Below are 14,321 nucleotides of genomic sequence, written 5' to 3'. Positions count from 1 at the left end.
TAAAGACATAAACCTCATTAGAAGTTATAAGCACGATATAGGGCCTATATAGTATAACCGTTCATAAGCTAGCATTAGATTCTTCAGATGATAAAAGATATATACTACGAGATGGTGTAAATACGTTAGCTTGGGGGCATTATGGGATAGAAGAGGAATAGTTGTAGTTTTAGTTATAAGTTTTAGATGTAAGTTAGTTATAAGTTTTTAGATGTAAGTTTTTTATGGTTTTAAATATCATAAAAGCATATTCAATCGCACTTTGGGGTATCCTTCTGTGTTAAAGTACAATATAGTCAGGGGTGGGTTCATAAAATTTTGATAGTTAGGGGGTGGAAGGGGGGGAAAGTGGGGCAGAACCTACATATGTACTCTACTAATTAAAATTTACGACTTCCACTATAATGCAATAAAGGTTATCTTGAGTTCTGACAGTTAACCTTTAACTGTGCTGGTACAATCCACTGACGCAAACATGCTAGTGAGGTTCACAATACCCCAATGAATAACAATAGCAGAATTACTTATTTTAGTGACAGTGAATATATTTAACTCACATGTGAACAAGCCAAAAGCAAGACATTACATTAACTTTAACCAACAGTTTGTAAACATATATTTGCCATGTTCCAAACATATCAGTTTTTATTTTTTGTTTTCTTTTATGTTATGCTGTCGAGGGTATATTTCGTAATGACCAATTCTTACATTATCTCCAGCAAGTAGTATAGGTTCACATCTATGTCCAATTATTTTCCCACGTAGCAAGTTATAATTACTTCGCTGACTAGTACAATGCACACAGCAATCGTCAGTAACGAAGAATAAAAATTTTACATTGTCATACATTATGATAAAGAAAAGATAGGTTAATGTGCTGGTGAGGTGCAGTACGAGTTCCCTGATCCTAGATACAAGTGCCAACTCTACTGTTAAATAAAAACCTTTGGACGTATGAAAGGTATGAGAAGAGCTGGCGCTATTCACCAAGCAATCTGGTCAATATAAACAAGAGTGTCAGGGTAAATTAGACCTCACCAGCATAGTTAAGGGTTAATGCAAAATTTCATGGATAAAGTTAAAAACATGAGAAAATTAATCTATTCTTGTGAAAAGTCACTTTTTTCAAACAAAACTGTTAATTATTGAAAACTAAAATTAAAGTATTATAGAAGCCAGGAAAAAAATCAATGAAAACTACGCGTGTTTTAATTTAACTCTGCGTATAGATTACTTCTTTACTTCTACCCAGGACATGCATGCATATAAATGTGCGAGTTCTGTAGTTGCTGTTGTGGAATCGTTTTTAGTTTTTTTATATATATAAGCCACAAAGATCCTTGCAGAATATCTATTTCATATGTTTCTGGGAAAAAATTAACGATTAATTTTTTAACACAATTAGCAACTATTAATTACAAATTAACTCCTAGAAATTTTAATTGATGAAATTAAAAATTAGAAAAAAATAATTGATTAATTTAACCTTCAAAAACCGTTTTATTATAAACCTGGTCATTTTATTTGTCTATAACATTCGTGATTTCAATCTACGACATTTATTATTTCAGTATATAACACCATGGAAGTCTCTTACATTTAATATTTGTAACCTCAATTAGTGCTATGTCTATTATATTTGTAATACAGACCATTCTTTATAATATTTCAGTCTCATATTTACCATAGAACTTTACTTAATGATATACTTTATCTGTCTATATTTTTCGTACCATTCTAAGAATATGAAATCTGAATCTATAGTATTTATCATATGAATCTATGATTGACGCGAGGTGTCTATCACACTTGTTTTACTAGATTATAACATTTATCACTTCAGTCTACGATATTTGTCAAAGACGTATATGACATGTGTAATCATATAGATTGAAACTCGTTATCTGTTTAATTACTAAAACAAACTATTCCTTATTATCAAAATACAAAAATCTCCCGAGTTACTTGGTGATTGTGGTAGTAATATAGTAATAATGCTAAACATAAAAGAGAAGTTACCGTACTCAAATTGTTTGTTGAAGAAAACACTTACCAACAACGACGAAAACTTCCGTGCCATTAGAGCAATTATATTCGTTACATGCTATACAAGACAAAACCCCCGTTTCTGTAGCATTAATCTCTAGCGTTGATATCTTTTCCTTACCCTGAAGAAGATCATGGTACTGATTTGGCTAATCAAAGAAAGGAAAATAAGAGGTATTAATACTTTAAACGTATACAGATCTTAGGCAGAATTCTCTTCCGTAATAAACATAAAAATAAATTTATCATACCCATAAACTATTATAAAAAGATTGTTATTTAATACATGGAATGATATAATCAGTCTTGAGCTCATAAGCAGTTAAAAAAGAAAAAAAACTCTTTTTCTAGTATTTATAATTTGAGCTTTCTCCTGAGCAAGTTCGGTAAATAGCCAATACCTCCACCATATTTTGAGAATAATAAATTATACCTTTATGGACTCAAAATCTCCATCACATCTTGGATAGTTACTGCACTTTTTAAAATACCAGCTAACTTCGGGAATTGGATATCCAAGTACGCTGCATTCTACATTATATTTTTTGCCATAATTGTAAAAAGTTTTATGTTGTAAGGAAGCCGACGGCTGAACTACGGAGAAGAAAGAAAGTGGGAAAAAACAAATTAGTAAACATCAATTTTGAAGGAAAATGAAACAATAAAATAATAATCATAATAAACTGTTACTATTAAATATATTACAATTGAGGACATGGGTGCAAGGAAGGGGACAGTTCAAATATTACAATATTTTCACGGTTGAAAAAAAAACTACAATCCTACTACCTACTACAATCCTTTTTTCACTTTAACCTCCGAACTTTTTGTAAAGGACCTTTCCCTATGACTTCGTAACAGACTTTGCTAAAAGTTTCCGTCAAAATAAAAAAGAAAATAGACATTCTTTTAAAAAACTAATATTGAAGATATTGTTAAATTTTAGCTGTCCTCTTCTTGCACTGAGATCTACAATTGTATTTCATGATCACCTCGCCTGCATATATCTCATACCGCTTTACCCTGCCTTCCAATAAAGCGCCTGCCTGAAAACTACATACAACGTTTTTCTTTAATTATTCTTAGATTTCCCCGAATTATTTCCATTCCGCACGTAATGAATTAATTAGGGAAAGAACTAACTGACTACCAGTTCTGGTGGATGTCATCATCTTCTCACTATCTCCTATAAGTAATTTATATATATCTATATAGGATGCGGGAAAATAACATACCAAAATTGGGGAGGTGACTCTCCTTTCAAAGTTGTAAACCGCCAAAGATACGAAAAATCACTTTTTAAAACGTCCTAGTTTGAAAACTATCGCAGATTGCCAATTAGAGCAGCAAATTGCACAATCAAAGTTAGGGTGTAGGAGTATACATTTCATAAGTATGAATTCAATATTCGTTTCGCCGTACCGGAGGATCCGTGAACATGGGTATTTAGATAGAACCCATGCTAGTTCCAATGCAAATCCTTGATCCATTTGCCATAAGCACATAATTTTCAAGGGAGCGCATTTCAAAAAGTTACTTTTCGAATTTTCAGCATTTTACAAATCTGAAATAAAGGGCTTGTTGACATATTTATAGAACTTTTCTTTCACTTGATATAAGGAGTCACCTCCCAAAGTTTGATGGTGTTATTCTTCCGTAGCCTGTATGCATAATTTATATATATATATATATATATATATATATATATATATATATATATATATATATATATATATATATGGTGAACTTTTTACATTGAAACATATTTCTATAACTGTTAAACTAATATATAAGAATTCTGTACGATGGAAATCTCGATTGGGTGAAGTCGTTTGTTATGCTTTATACTCTCAAAATATAAATAGTGTTCCCAACCAATATCGTTTTAACTGGCACTACGTTAAGTTATTACATACTTCAAATCTACTTATTAAACGAAAACAATCACATTTGCTATTCAGTGCTACAATCTAAAGACGCGTCAGAACAACTAAGATCCCAACTTTGATACTTATATAATATTAATAATACAAGTAAGACGAACGGGATATGAACATCTGAAGTACTTAATGTCGAAAATTTTTTTCATGATATGAAGTGTTTCTAATTAATAGGACCTGAGTTTGAGTAGAGATTGTTGTAGTATTTAGAATGAATTTTAAGTCTTTTTATGTATTAATTCTTTATGAATTTGAACCTCAAAGAATAAGCTTATTTCTTATCACGTTACGAAAATGAGAGGTTTTAACTTGGAACGAATTTTATCTCCTTTTATCCATTAATTCTTTATGAATTTCAACCGGGAACTACAGACTTATTATCTGTTACATTGTGAGTATGAGAACTTCAACTTGAGATGAATTTTAGTTCTTTTATCCATTAATTCTTTATGAATTTTATTCTCGAACAACAGCTTCATAAAAATCTAATAAATCTTGCGAAAGCTACTGTGCTAGAGACGAACAGACGAAAAACAAGTATATGTTGAGGCGAATAGTAGATTATCCCGTGCTTCAATCAATAATAGTTATTGACCAAAATGTTCTCGAGAAATTATATCGAAATTTTTACGCATTAAATTACGACTTCCTTAGTATACGCTTAGATATTTAATTAACGGAAAATTTTGGATGGTAACTTCCACAATCTCAGCGCATTCCTTGAAAATAAGATCTGCTTCTCTTAATTGTCAGAAGTAAATAGCTGTAAAATTCTCAAAAATATGATGGATGCAACCATTGACTAGGTTTCATAAATAAATATCTTGATGTATACTAAGGTGAGTCATAGTTAATATTTTAAACATGCGTCAGTTTATTTTCTTAGGAATTTTTAAGCTTTTGTTACTATTGTATCAACATCTAAGCGTTGTATAGTACAAGAGAAAAAACATTTGCATTGATTATATTTAAAGGTCGTCCTTGTTTACTTCTTCTCTTTCTTTTGTGTTGTAACGACGAAATAACTAGATCAAAGGTTTAGGCTCTTCTGTGTGTTTTGGTCCATAACTATTATTAGCTGTCTGATAATAGCTGTTATAGAATATATGAAGAGAAGTCAAAAAGTTCCTGGAATTTGGTTGTAGCTCTCTATTACTACAATATAAGTATACATTTACTCATTCACCTACCAAGTAGGTATCTTAGGAAACTCACACTTGCTCAACCGCTCCTGTGATTGGTACAAACACCAACGAAATGCCTCTTTTGGTATCTTCCGAAGTTAAGCTGTCGGGTTGGTTTTGATCTCTTCTACGTTGGCGAAATGGAAGAGGCCCATTTTTAGCGTAGAGAAAAGCCAAACATTCGATGGCGCTAACTGTTTATAAGGCTGTGACGTTGGGACAACTGATTACTACACACTATTCCGTTCAGTTACACTATTCGTATACTGTCTGTTAAGACGTATTCACACTTGTCATATTTATAATTTGGCAACATAAGGATTGAAGTGCACAAGATTCTTTGTGGTTGCATTACAGATGTCAAAACTGCAACAAAATTCCGGAAACTTTATGACTGCTTCTTGTATAAGCTAAATATAGCGCTTTCGCCTTGTACGTCAAGTTAACTGATTTACTTTATTCATAGTTACTGATTTAGTTTATTCATACGTATACATAACAGCAGCATAAAAACATAGTTTGGTACGGAGGTCGCTTGTCTTTGGTTTGCCAGCACAACGACAGTGTGCAACAAAATTTGTATTTTCTATAGCTAAATTCACACGTAAATGAATATTTATTTCTACAGTCTATATGTAAATAAAGAAGAAATATTTAGAGAGCTTCGAAGGATAATGTTCGAGGAAGATACAGAAAATAAAATAGACGGAGAGAGTAACAAACATTGATGTTTTAAAATGAGTAGGAGAGAAGAGGACCCTTTTCTAGCCATCATCCTTCGTAGGAAGGCCAATTAATTTGGACATATATTTTGAAGAAATTGTCTACTGTCATAGAAAGAAAGATTGAAGGAATACGAGGAGTAAGAAGAAGAACAACAAAATTGATCAATGATTTGATAAAGAGAAAAAAATGGAAATTAAAAGAGGAAGATGACGTTCGAGAAAGATGGAAGGAACATTTCCAAATCCAAATTTAAAATCCTTATTAGTCCCAGGACCTGAACATTTATCAAGTTTACAAGCTCGGCGTCTATAGATAATTGAAACATTATACTTTAAAAAAAAAAAGACATTTGGTTAAAGAGTGGAAAGTGGTCAAACGTTTTCTGGATTTTTGTGATTTCCTTCATTCACACGAGATTTGCTAACTCGTTGTTAATTATTAATCAGTTTGCTGAATTAATGAACTGATCACTTTGATCAGTTCTAATCAGTGTGGTAGGTGAGTAACAATTATTCGAAATTGCATTATTTGCTTTACTTACAGGAAATTTAAATACGAAAATCTGTAATAATCTTTATTAGCAATACAAGACACGTGTTTCCTAAAAGAAATAAAACCTTCTTTCCCAGTCAATTTCCCAGTATTAAAGTTTCACTAATTCTTCTAGGATGGTTTCACAGGGAGGAAGAATCTAATGATATGCCCAGTTTAGCAATTTTACAATAATTTTTAGCAAACTGCAGATCACACCGAAATAGTCAAAGTAAATTACCTAACTTGGGATACAAGGAAAAATAAGTTACATTGTGAAGTATCATTTATTGTTTACTTTTCAAATAAACATACTGGCATTTTTTCCCGTGGATAGGTACACCTTGTTTCAAAAGGGTTGAGCGCATTGATTATGGCTGTTCTAAGGCAAAAGGTTTCTAAGACCAGCTTTAGGTATCTTCGGAAACCAGTAAACCAAAGATGCCAGGTTCGAATCTCCAAGCCAACCTTCACAATCGGAACAAGTTAAGTTGATTGGTAGCAGTTGTAATGCCGTTTAACTTCAAATTTAGCTCTCTTGGTAGCAATACCCCTAAACCATCCTAGGAGGAGTACGAAGGGTAGATGTAAAAATGATAAAAGACCGAAATTAGTGTCGAACCATAATTTTGGGGATCACTTACTTGTTATGTAAAGAGTTACACTCTAGATGCCATTTAAGTTCAGCCCCAGTTAGCACTCTGAAGGAGTGTGTGAACTTGTGACATATAAAAATAATGAAAAATGACCATATTAGTATCAAATTCATAGTTTTCGGGGTCTTCAAGTTCATTGGGAGCAGTTCCGATGATTTTCAAGTTTAAATTCAACTTGCAGTAGACGTTAGACCCCCTCTCACACCTGGGACATTCAAAGGAAGAACATATAAAATAATTCAAAACGACCGATAATAATGTTGAGTCCATAGTTCATTTATTTATTTATTTATTTATTTGTCTTCAACAGAGACTATATTCTTTAATTACAGAAGACCTGAAATAAATATTTTACAATCTTATTTTATAATAATTTAAAAGAAATAATAATAATACGAATATAGGTAAATATTATACAATTAATTTTCTAACAAACTGTTTTAAATTTAAATAGCTACAGTAGCAAAAATACATGAACTTAATACACTTATAAATAAACAAGTGAATATACTTTATAGAAATCCATATAACATTTTGTTGCAATAATTCACAATAGGTTTGAAAGATATGCTAAAATCTAAATACGGGAATTTCTGAGGTATAATATTATATGTTTTGCACATTCGAACCAATGGTGAATCACTGTAATGCTCTGTTGAGGTATGTCATATAATAATAAGTATCTCTGTCGAATATTAGCCATTTTTGTGTTAAATTCAAATAGTCCCAAAAACGAACTGTTATCGTATATACACTCATGTCCAAAATTATTGTCGCATGTCTATAAATACGTTGTTGTAGGAATATAATTTGATATTGAATTTGCCCGGTACTTCTTACAATGTTAGTACGTGTACAATCGTCAAAGACATGTATGTGGCAAATTTCATGTCAAAAGAGCAGTAAATAAGTACAATAAAACAAAAATAAAACTTTCTTGTCCATTTAGCAACATTATGTTTTATTCGCTCTAATTTTCGTATTTATTATTCTTTTCCTATGAAATTTGACACAAATGTACATTTTCCGATTATACACATAGTATCAGTATTAAAAGTGGCCTGCAAAATCATTATCAAATTATATTCTTACAAGAAGAGAGTTATAGATATGCGACAATCATTTTGGACATGAGTGTACCTTTCACCAGTTTGTATGAAAGTATTTGTTCATTTACTTTTATCTAGTAGATAACTTGTTATAACAAAATTCATTTAACAAATGTTGGTATGATATTCTATATCTTATAGCTGAGACTTGATATTTCTGCAAATATAAGTAGCGTAGAAAACGTTTCTGAATTGCTTCCATTTTATTGGAATAGGAGAAGGCAAAAATTTTCCATATTGAGGATCCGTATTCCAACTTACTTCTTACTAGACTTTTAAATAACGCTTTGTTAGAATCAATAGTTTTAAAGTTTGTTGTATTTCTGATAATAAAACCTTACTGATTTTATGCACATTTTACTATATAATCCACGTGATTGTTGAATGTAAGTTTTGAATCTAATATTACACCCAAGTCCATAATATAATTTACCTTCTGTACTAACTGTTTATTAATTGTATATTGAACTTCCGGACTATTCTTAATATTACTAAATACAATATAATTACACTTCTTAACATTAAATTAAAGTCTATTTCTTACCGACCAGTTATACAGTTCATCAATATATTGTAGACGTAGGCTATCTGAATTGTTTTTTATTCGATAAATAATTTATTGTCATCTGCGTACATTAGGCAGTTGGCATACTTAACCGTATAACATTAATATACAATATAAAAAGAAGAGGTCCAAGGTTGAATCCTTGAGGTACTCCGGTATTACATCTATATTCTACGAATTTAAATTGTTTATATATCACATATTGAATTCGATTTGGAAGGTTTGACCGAAAGAGTTTTATATATTTTGAACATAATCCAAATTTATCAAGTTTATTTATTTATATAGTATGATCAGTCTTGTTAAATGCTTTGGAAAAGTCAAAAAAGTAAAATGCTTTGGAAAAGCCATAGACTGAGTGGACAGTGAATGTCTATGGAAAATAGTACTATATATGTATTGAACGTAAATAATTAAATTTGTCATTAATTACCAGGGTAAAACCCATGTTGAAGCTGTGAAATATGTGCTTTGACATGTTTTAGATTTCGATCAAACAAAATTTGTGCTAATGTTTTTGCTGGTGCACATAAATTGTTATGGCTCGATAATTTTCAATTATTTTACTATCTCCAGATTTCAAAACAGGGCATGCTCGAGTTGTTTTCCAAAATGTAGGGAAACAAGTAGTTTTTATAATCATATTAAATATAGTGCATAATGGATTCATAAGTAGTTCAGAGCATGCCTTAAGTATGCAAGGAGGGAATCCATGAGGTCCACCAGCCGTTTTTTAATAGCAATTCTATATTCATTAATAGATAACTAACTAACTAACTCTATGGCCTATGGAACCCGGAGGTTTAGTGCCGCGTTCACAAAAGCTCTCCACTGACTTCTATCATTAGCTAATTGCATCCGGTTTCTACTTTGTATTCATATCTCTGCGAGATCCATCTTAATATTATCCTCCCATCTGTGCCTAGGTCTTCCTAATGGTTGTTTTCCGGTTGGTCTTCCAGTCAAGACTTTGAAAGCGTTTCTACTTTCTTCCATTCTAGCTACATGACCTGCCCACCTAACCCTCCATTCTTGACGACCCTAACAATGTTGGGTAAACCATATGAATTATGTAGTTCCTCGTTATGAAGTTTCCGCCATTCCCCATTCTCGTTCCTCTTGGGTCCGAATATTCTTCTCAGGATGTAGTTCTCAGTCTATGTTCTTCAGTCTATGTTCTTCCCTCAGAGTAAGCGACCATGTTTCGCAACCATACAGAACAACAGGCATGATTATCGTTTTATATATTTTAAGCTTCAAATTCTTCGACAGAATTCGCGACGACAAGAGATTTTGAACCGAATAATAACACGAATTCCCTGCCTTTAGTCGACATTTAGTTTCTTCGTGAATATGATTTTCGTCTGTTAATATTGATCCTAAATATTTGAAAGTATCCACTTTATGAAAAGTATTATTTAATATTTTAACGCCTCCACAATTTGCCGTATTACGGTCCCGACGCACTTCCAAGTATTTAGTTTTATCTGCATTTACTTCTAAACTCATGTTCCAGCAAGCGTTTAATAAGATCTCTGCATTTCTTTCTATTGTTCTCCTATCATCTCCTATTAAATTTACATCGTCGGCATATGCCATAACCTGGTGAATACCGTTTAACTCTAGGCCCTGGTTGCTATCTTTGATTTTCCTTATGGCGTATTCCAGCACAAAGTTAAATAATAATGGCGACAACGTATCTCCTTATTTCAGGACATTTTCGACGTGAAAGCTTGTGGACAAAAATTTTCCTACCCGGACTTTACTTTGGGATTCACTTAAACATATCTTAATTAATCTAATTAGCTTTCTCAGTACTCCGATTTCTGTAAGAACGTTGTATAATGTATCTCTCCTAACCGAGTCGTACGCCTTTCTAAAATCAATAAATAGTTGATGTACCGGGGTATTGTATTCCCACTTTTTTTCGAGTATTTGTCGAATGGTAAATATTTGGTCGATAGTTGATCGATTTCGTCTAAATCCGCACTGATAATCTCCAATAATTTCATCTGCGTATGGGGTCAATCTTGCTTATAGAATATTTGAAATGATTTTATAGGATGTTGACAGAAGAGAAATGCCTCGATAATTATTACAGTCAGTTTTGTCGCCTTTCTTGTGAATTGGAACAATGATTGATTCTTTCCACCCTTGCGGCAATTCTTCCTTGTTCCAGATAAGGAGAATGAGTTTGTGTATCTTGTTCCACAATTTTTCGCCTCCAGCTAAAATTAACTCAGACGGAAGTTCATCTACACCCGGAGATTTGTGTTTCTTTAATTTCTTTATAGCGGTTTCTACTTCTATTCGATTGGGTTCTGGAATATACGGTTCTGCGGTGTGTATCTTCTTTTCTCCACGCACATTAGTTTTTGGCTGCGTGTTCAGCAAATCGTCAAAGAAATCTTTCCATCTATTTAAGAGGCTATCCGTATCAGTGAGAACTGTTCCGTCAGCTTTCTTTAATATATAAGCACGAGGTTGATAGCCTTTCTTAAATTCGCTGATCCCTTTATACATGTCCCGAATATTTTTATTTTTACTATTATCTTCAAGTTCCTTAATTTTAGCTTTCAGAAAATCGCGTTTCTTTGTTCTAAAAGTTTTGGAAGTTTCCCGCCTGATATCTGCGAAATTTTGTAAAGTTATTCCAATCGGATTTTGTAGCCACCGTAATTTTTCCTGTTTTCTCTTCTCTGCTAGTTTAATGCATTCTTGATCGAACCATTGTTTGTTTCTACGTATTTCCGCGTGTCCCAATTTTTCTATTGCTGAAATTTTAATGCTATCTCTAATTTCAATCCAAGTATCCTCAACACTAGTGCACTCCGAGTCTTCTAAAACCGAGAATCTATTCGAAACTTCAACCTGGTATTCCTCTCTTATCTGGCTCTCTTCTAAATTCTTTAAATTAAATCTCTCCGTTTTCGGACATTGAATATTACCTTTATTGAACGATAATCTCTCCCGTATTATCGCCACTACCAGGTAGTGATCAGTGTCACAATCCGCCCCTCTAAACGACCGGACGTCAGTTATGCTAGATTGCCTTCTTCTATCTACTAAAACGTGATCAATTTGATTATGTGTTTTTCCGTATGGTGATGTCCAAGTGTATTTATGAACGTCGCGATGTGGGAATTTTGTACTCTTCACGATTAGCTTTTTGGATGTTGCAAAGTTCACGAGTCTAACACCGTTGTCATTGCTTTCCTTATGCAAACTTTCGTACCCTATAATCGGTTTGAAAATATCCTCTCGTCCTATCTTCGCATTGAAATCCCCTAATAGAATCTTCATATGGTATCGCGGGAGTTGGCCAAATATCCATTCCACTTCTTCGTAAAAACTTTTATATCGTCACCCTTATCTTCAGTTGGAGCATGTACTCCCATGCGCAAAAAAAAAAAAAAAAAATGCGCGTATACTGTAACTCATGATTCTTCTCGATTATTTTATTTTCCTTATGTTTATGGGTAAAATTCAGTTATTAGTATGTGGAGATAATAGAAAGCAATCCATCTAAGGAAATATTTCCAAAAAAATATAATAAAATAATAAAAATATAAGCAAAAAACAAAATTATGTTCGGTTTTGTGTATACTGGCAATAATGTTTTCAAGGGAATTTTGGGAGCAGCACAGCACGATTGTAGAGGGAATTACAGAATTGGTAACAGAACAGGGGAGAGTTGAATCAAGGAACAGGAAACTGGAGTAAAATATTGCATTTATTGGCTTAAATCTAGGGTGTAAATTGTCTGCCAAATATAAATTAGCTTCTGTAACCAAGATGTTGTACGGAAATATATAAACAAAGAGAAAAACTGTTGTCTTAAGTTTGGAAGTGACATGCTCTATAGCCGTGAGCATTTATTTCTTAAGAAAAAGATAGGCAACAAAAGAAAGTCTGTGTGGTCAAGTGGGTAGGAGTTCATGGCTGGTAGCCGAGTGAGCTGGTTCTCGGCGTGGTTCGCTCGAGGTCACTGGTGTTTCTTTCGAACAGCTACCACTGCTAGTGTAGTGTGTCGGTTCCTCTGTCTTGTGTGTGTGTTATCTGACTGAATTTAATTGTATTTTTCACCTGTTCTTAATATTATCACATAGTTTTTTTGTTTTGTTTTTTTGGGATTCAGTTTTCTGACTTACGTTCGATATGAACACGATTCGCCTCAATACACTTCTTATCAGTTTTCAAAGTGTGGTAACTGTGCCGACTTCTATTATTTTACATGAGTGGATTAAGGATACCTTTGGGTTACCCTTGGAAACTGTGCTCAGTATAGAAATGGATTTTCCACGTAAGCTATTATATATTGAATTAAAAACTCAGGAAGATTGTGAACGCATTTTAAATGTATTTACAGATACTGTTAAGTATTCTGATGCGGTAGGTTCGTATAACCTACCTATTGATTCGGCTTCATATTTGATTAAATTGGTCCCCATTCATGCGGTTCCAATGGAACTTTCCGATATACACCTTAAACAAGTTTTTCTTTCCTATGGGGAAATTCTAAGTCTTACCGATGAACTCTACTCTACTGGACATTTTTACCCGGTGCGTACCGGGCGGAAATTACTTAAGATCGTCCTCAAAAAGAACATTCCGTCATATGTCACAGTTCATGGTCTTCGTTTGTGGGTGACATATCCTGGACAAATTAAAACTTGTGCACGATGTGATAGTGATCAGCATTTGATTTCGCAATGTGATAAACGACTGTCTAAACGTGCTCCTGTGACTGTTCCGGTTTCTGAAGGTTCTCGACTACCTCCCGAGTCAAATTCACGTTTGGCTCCGCCTCCAGTGCAACTTAACGCTGTTCCAGATGTTACTAACTTCAGTGTTTTTCCTGTACTTTCTACTTCTTCCCTAGTCAAGAATACTGGTGCTCATGGTGATGTGGAGAATAACCCTCCCTCTCTTCGTACCCCTGGAGCTCCTTCTTTAGAGAAATCTTCTGTAACTATTACGCCTGATGATGTTTCCATCAAAGGTGTGACACCACCTTCTATTTCATCTGGATTGAATCAGGTAAGTTCGGATGATACTTTAGAGGCTGCTGCTGCGATGTCGTTAGTAGTGGACTCGTCTCTTTCAACGCCCTTAGTGAACGTTTCAAGTGACCACTCAGTACATGAACAACAAGCTGCAGTATCTAGTCCGGAACTTGTTACCTCTCCTAGTGTTTCTGTTATTCCCACCGCAAATTTGCCTAGTGTGATGAATGTTGAAATGGTACCTTTGGATACTTCGAAGAAAAAGAAACGCCCTCTCCTTGATAGCAAAGCTCCTAAAATTCAAAAAGTGCTTGACTCCTCTCTGTCTGATGAACCTAGTATTGCTCTCCGCACGAGATCTGAACAACTTTCGCAACCACAGGTGCCCTCTGTGCCTAATGAACATTCCTTTTCGTCCAACCAGAATGCTGAAACGCTATCTTAATTTTTGGTTAATTTTTTGGGGGTTTAAATTCTTGCGGTGTGGTAATTTTTCTGCTTCGTGCATAGCCTTTGCATTTTGTATATTACTTTCCTATGTTTTACATTTTTACTTTT

General features: G+C 33.5%; 1 protein-coding gene across 1 annotated transcript in view; it reads right to left on the bottom strand.

Moving 5' to 3' along the window:
- LOC145670103 (vascular endothelial growth factor receptor 2-like) overlaps positions 1-13,208 on the bottom strand; it is a 135,460-nt gene extending 122,252 nt beyond the window's left edge. The window contains exon 1 of the mRNA XM_081738472.1: positions 13,169-13,208. Coding sequence (XP_081594598.1) covers positions 13,169-13,208 — 40 coding nt within the window. The remainder of the gene's footprint in view (positions 1-13,168) is intronic.
- Positions 13,209-14,321: the final 1,113 nt, after the last annotated feature.

This window comes from Thermobia domestica, chromosome 14 (genome assembly GCF_964235325.1).
Source record: "Thermobia domestica chromosome 14, izTheDome1.hap1.1, whole genome shotgun sequence".
In the NCBI taxonomy this organism is placed as follows: Eukaryota; Metazoa; Arthropoda; class Insecta; order Zygentoma; family Lepismatidae; genus Thermobia; species Thermobia domestica.
Note: the sequence above shows the minus strand (reverse complement) of the source record. Positions and strands in the feature narration are given on the sequence as shown.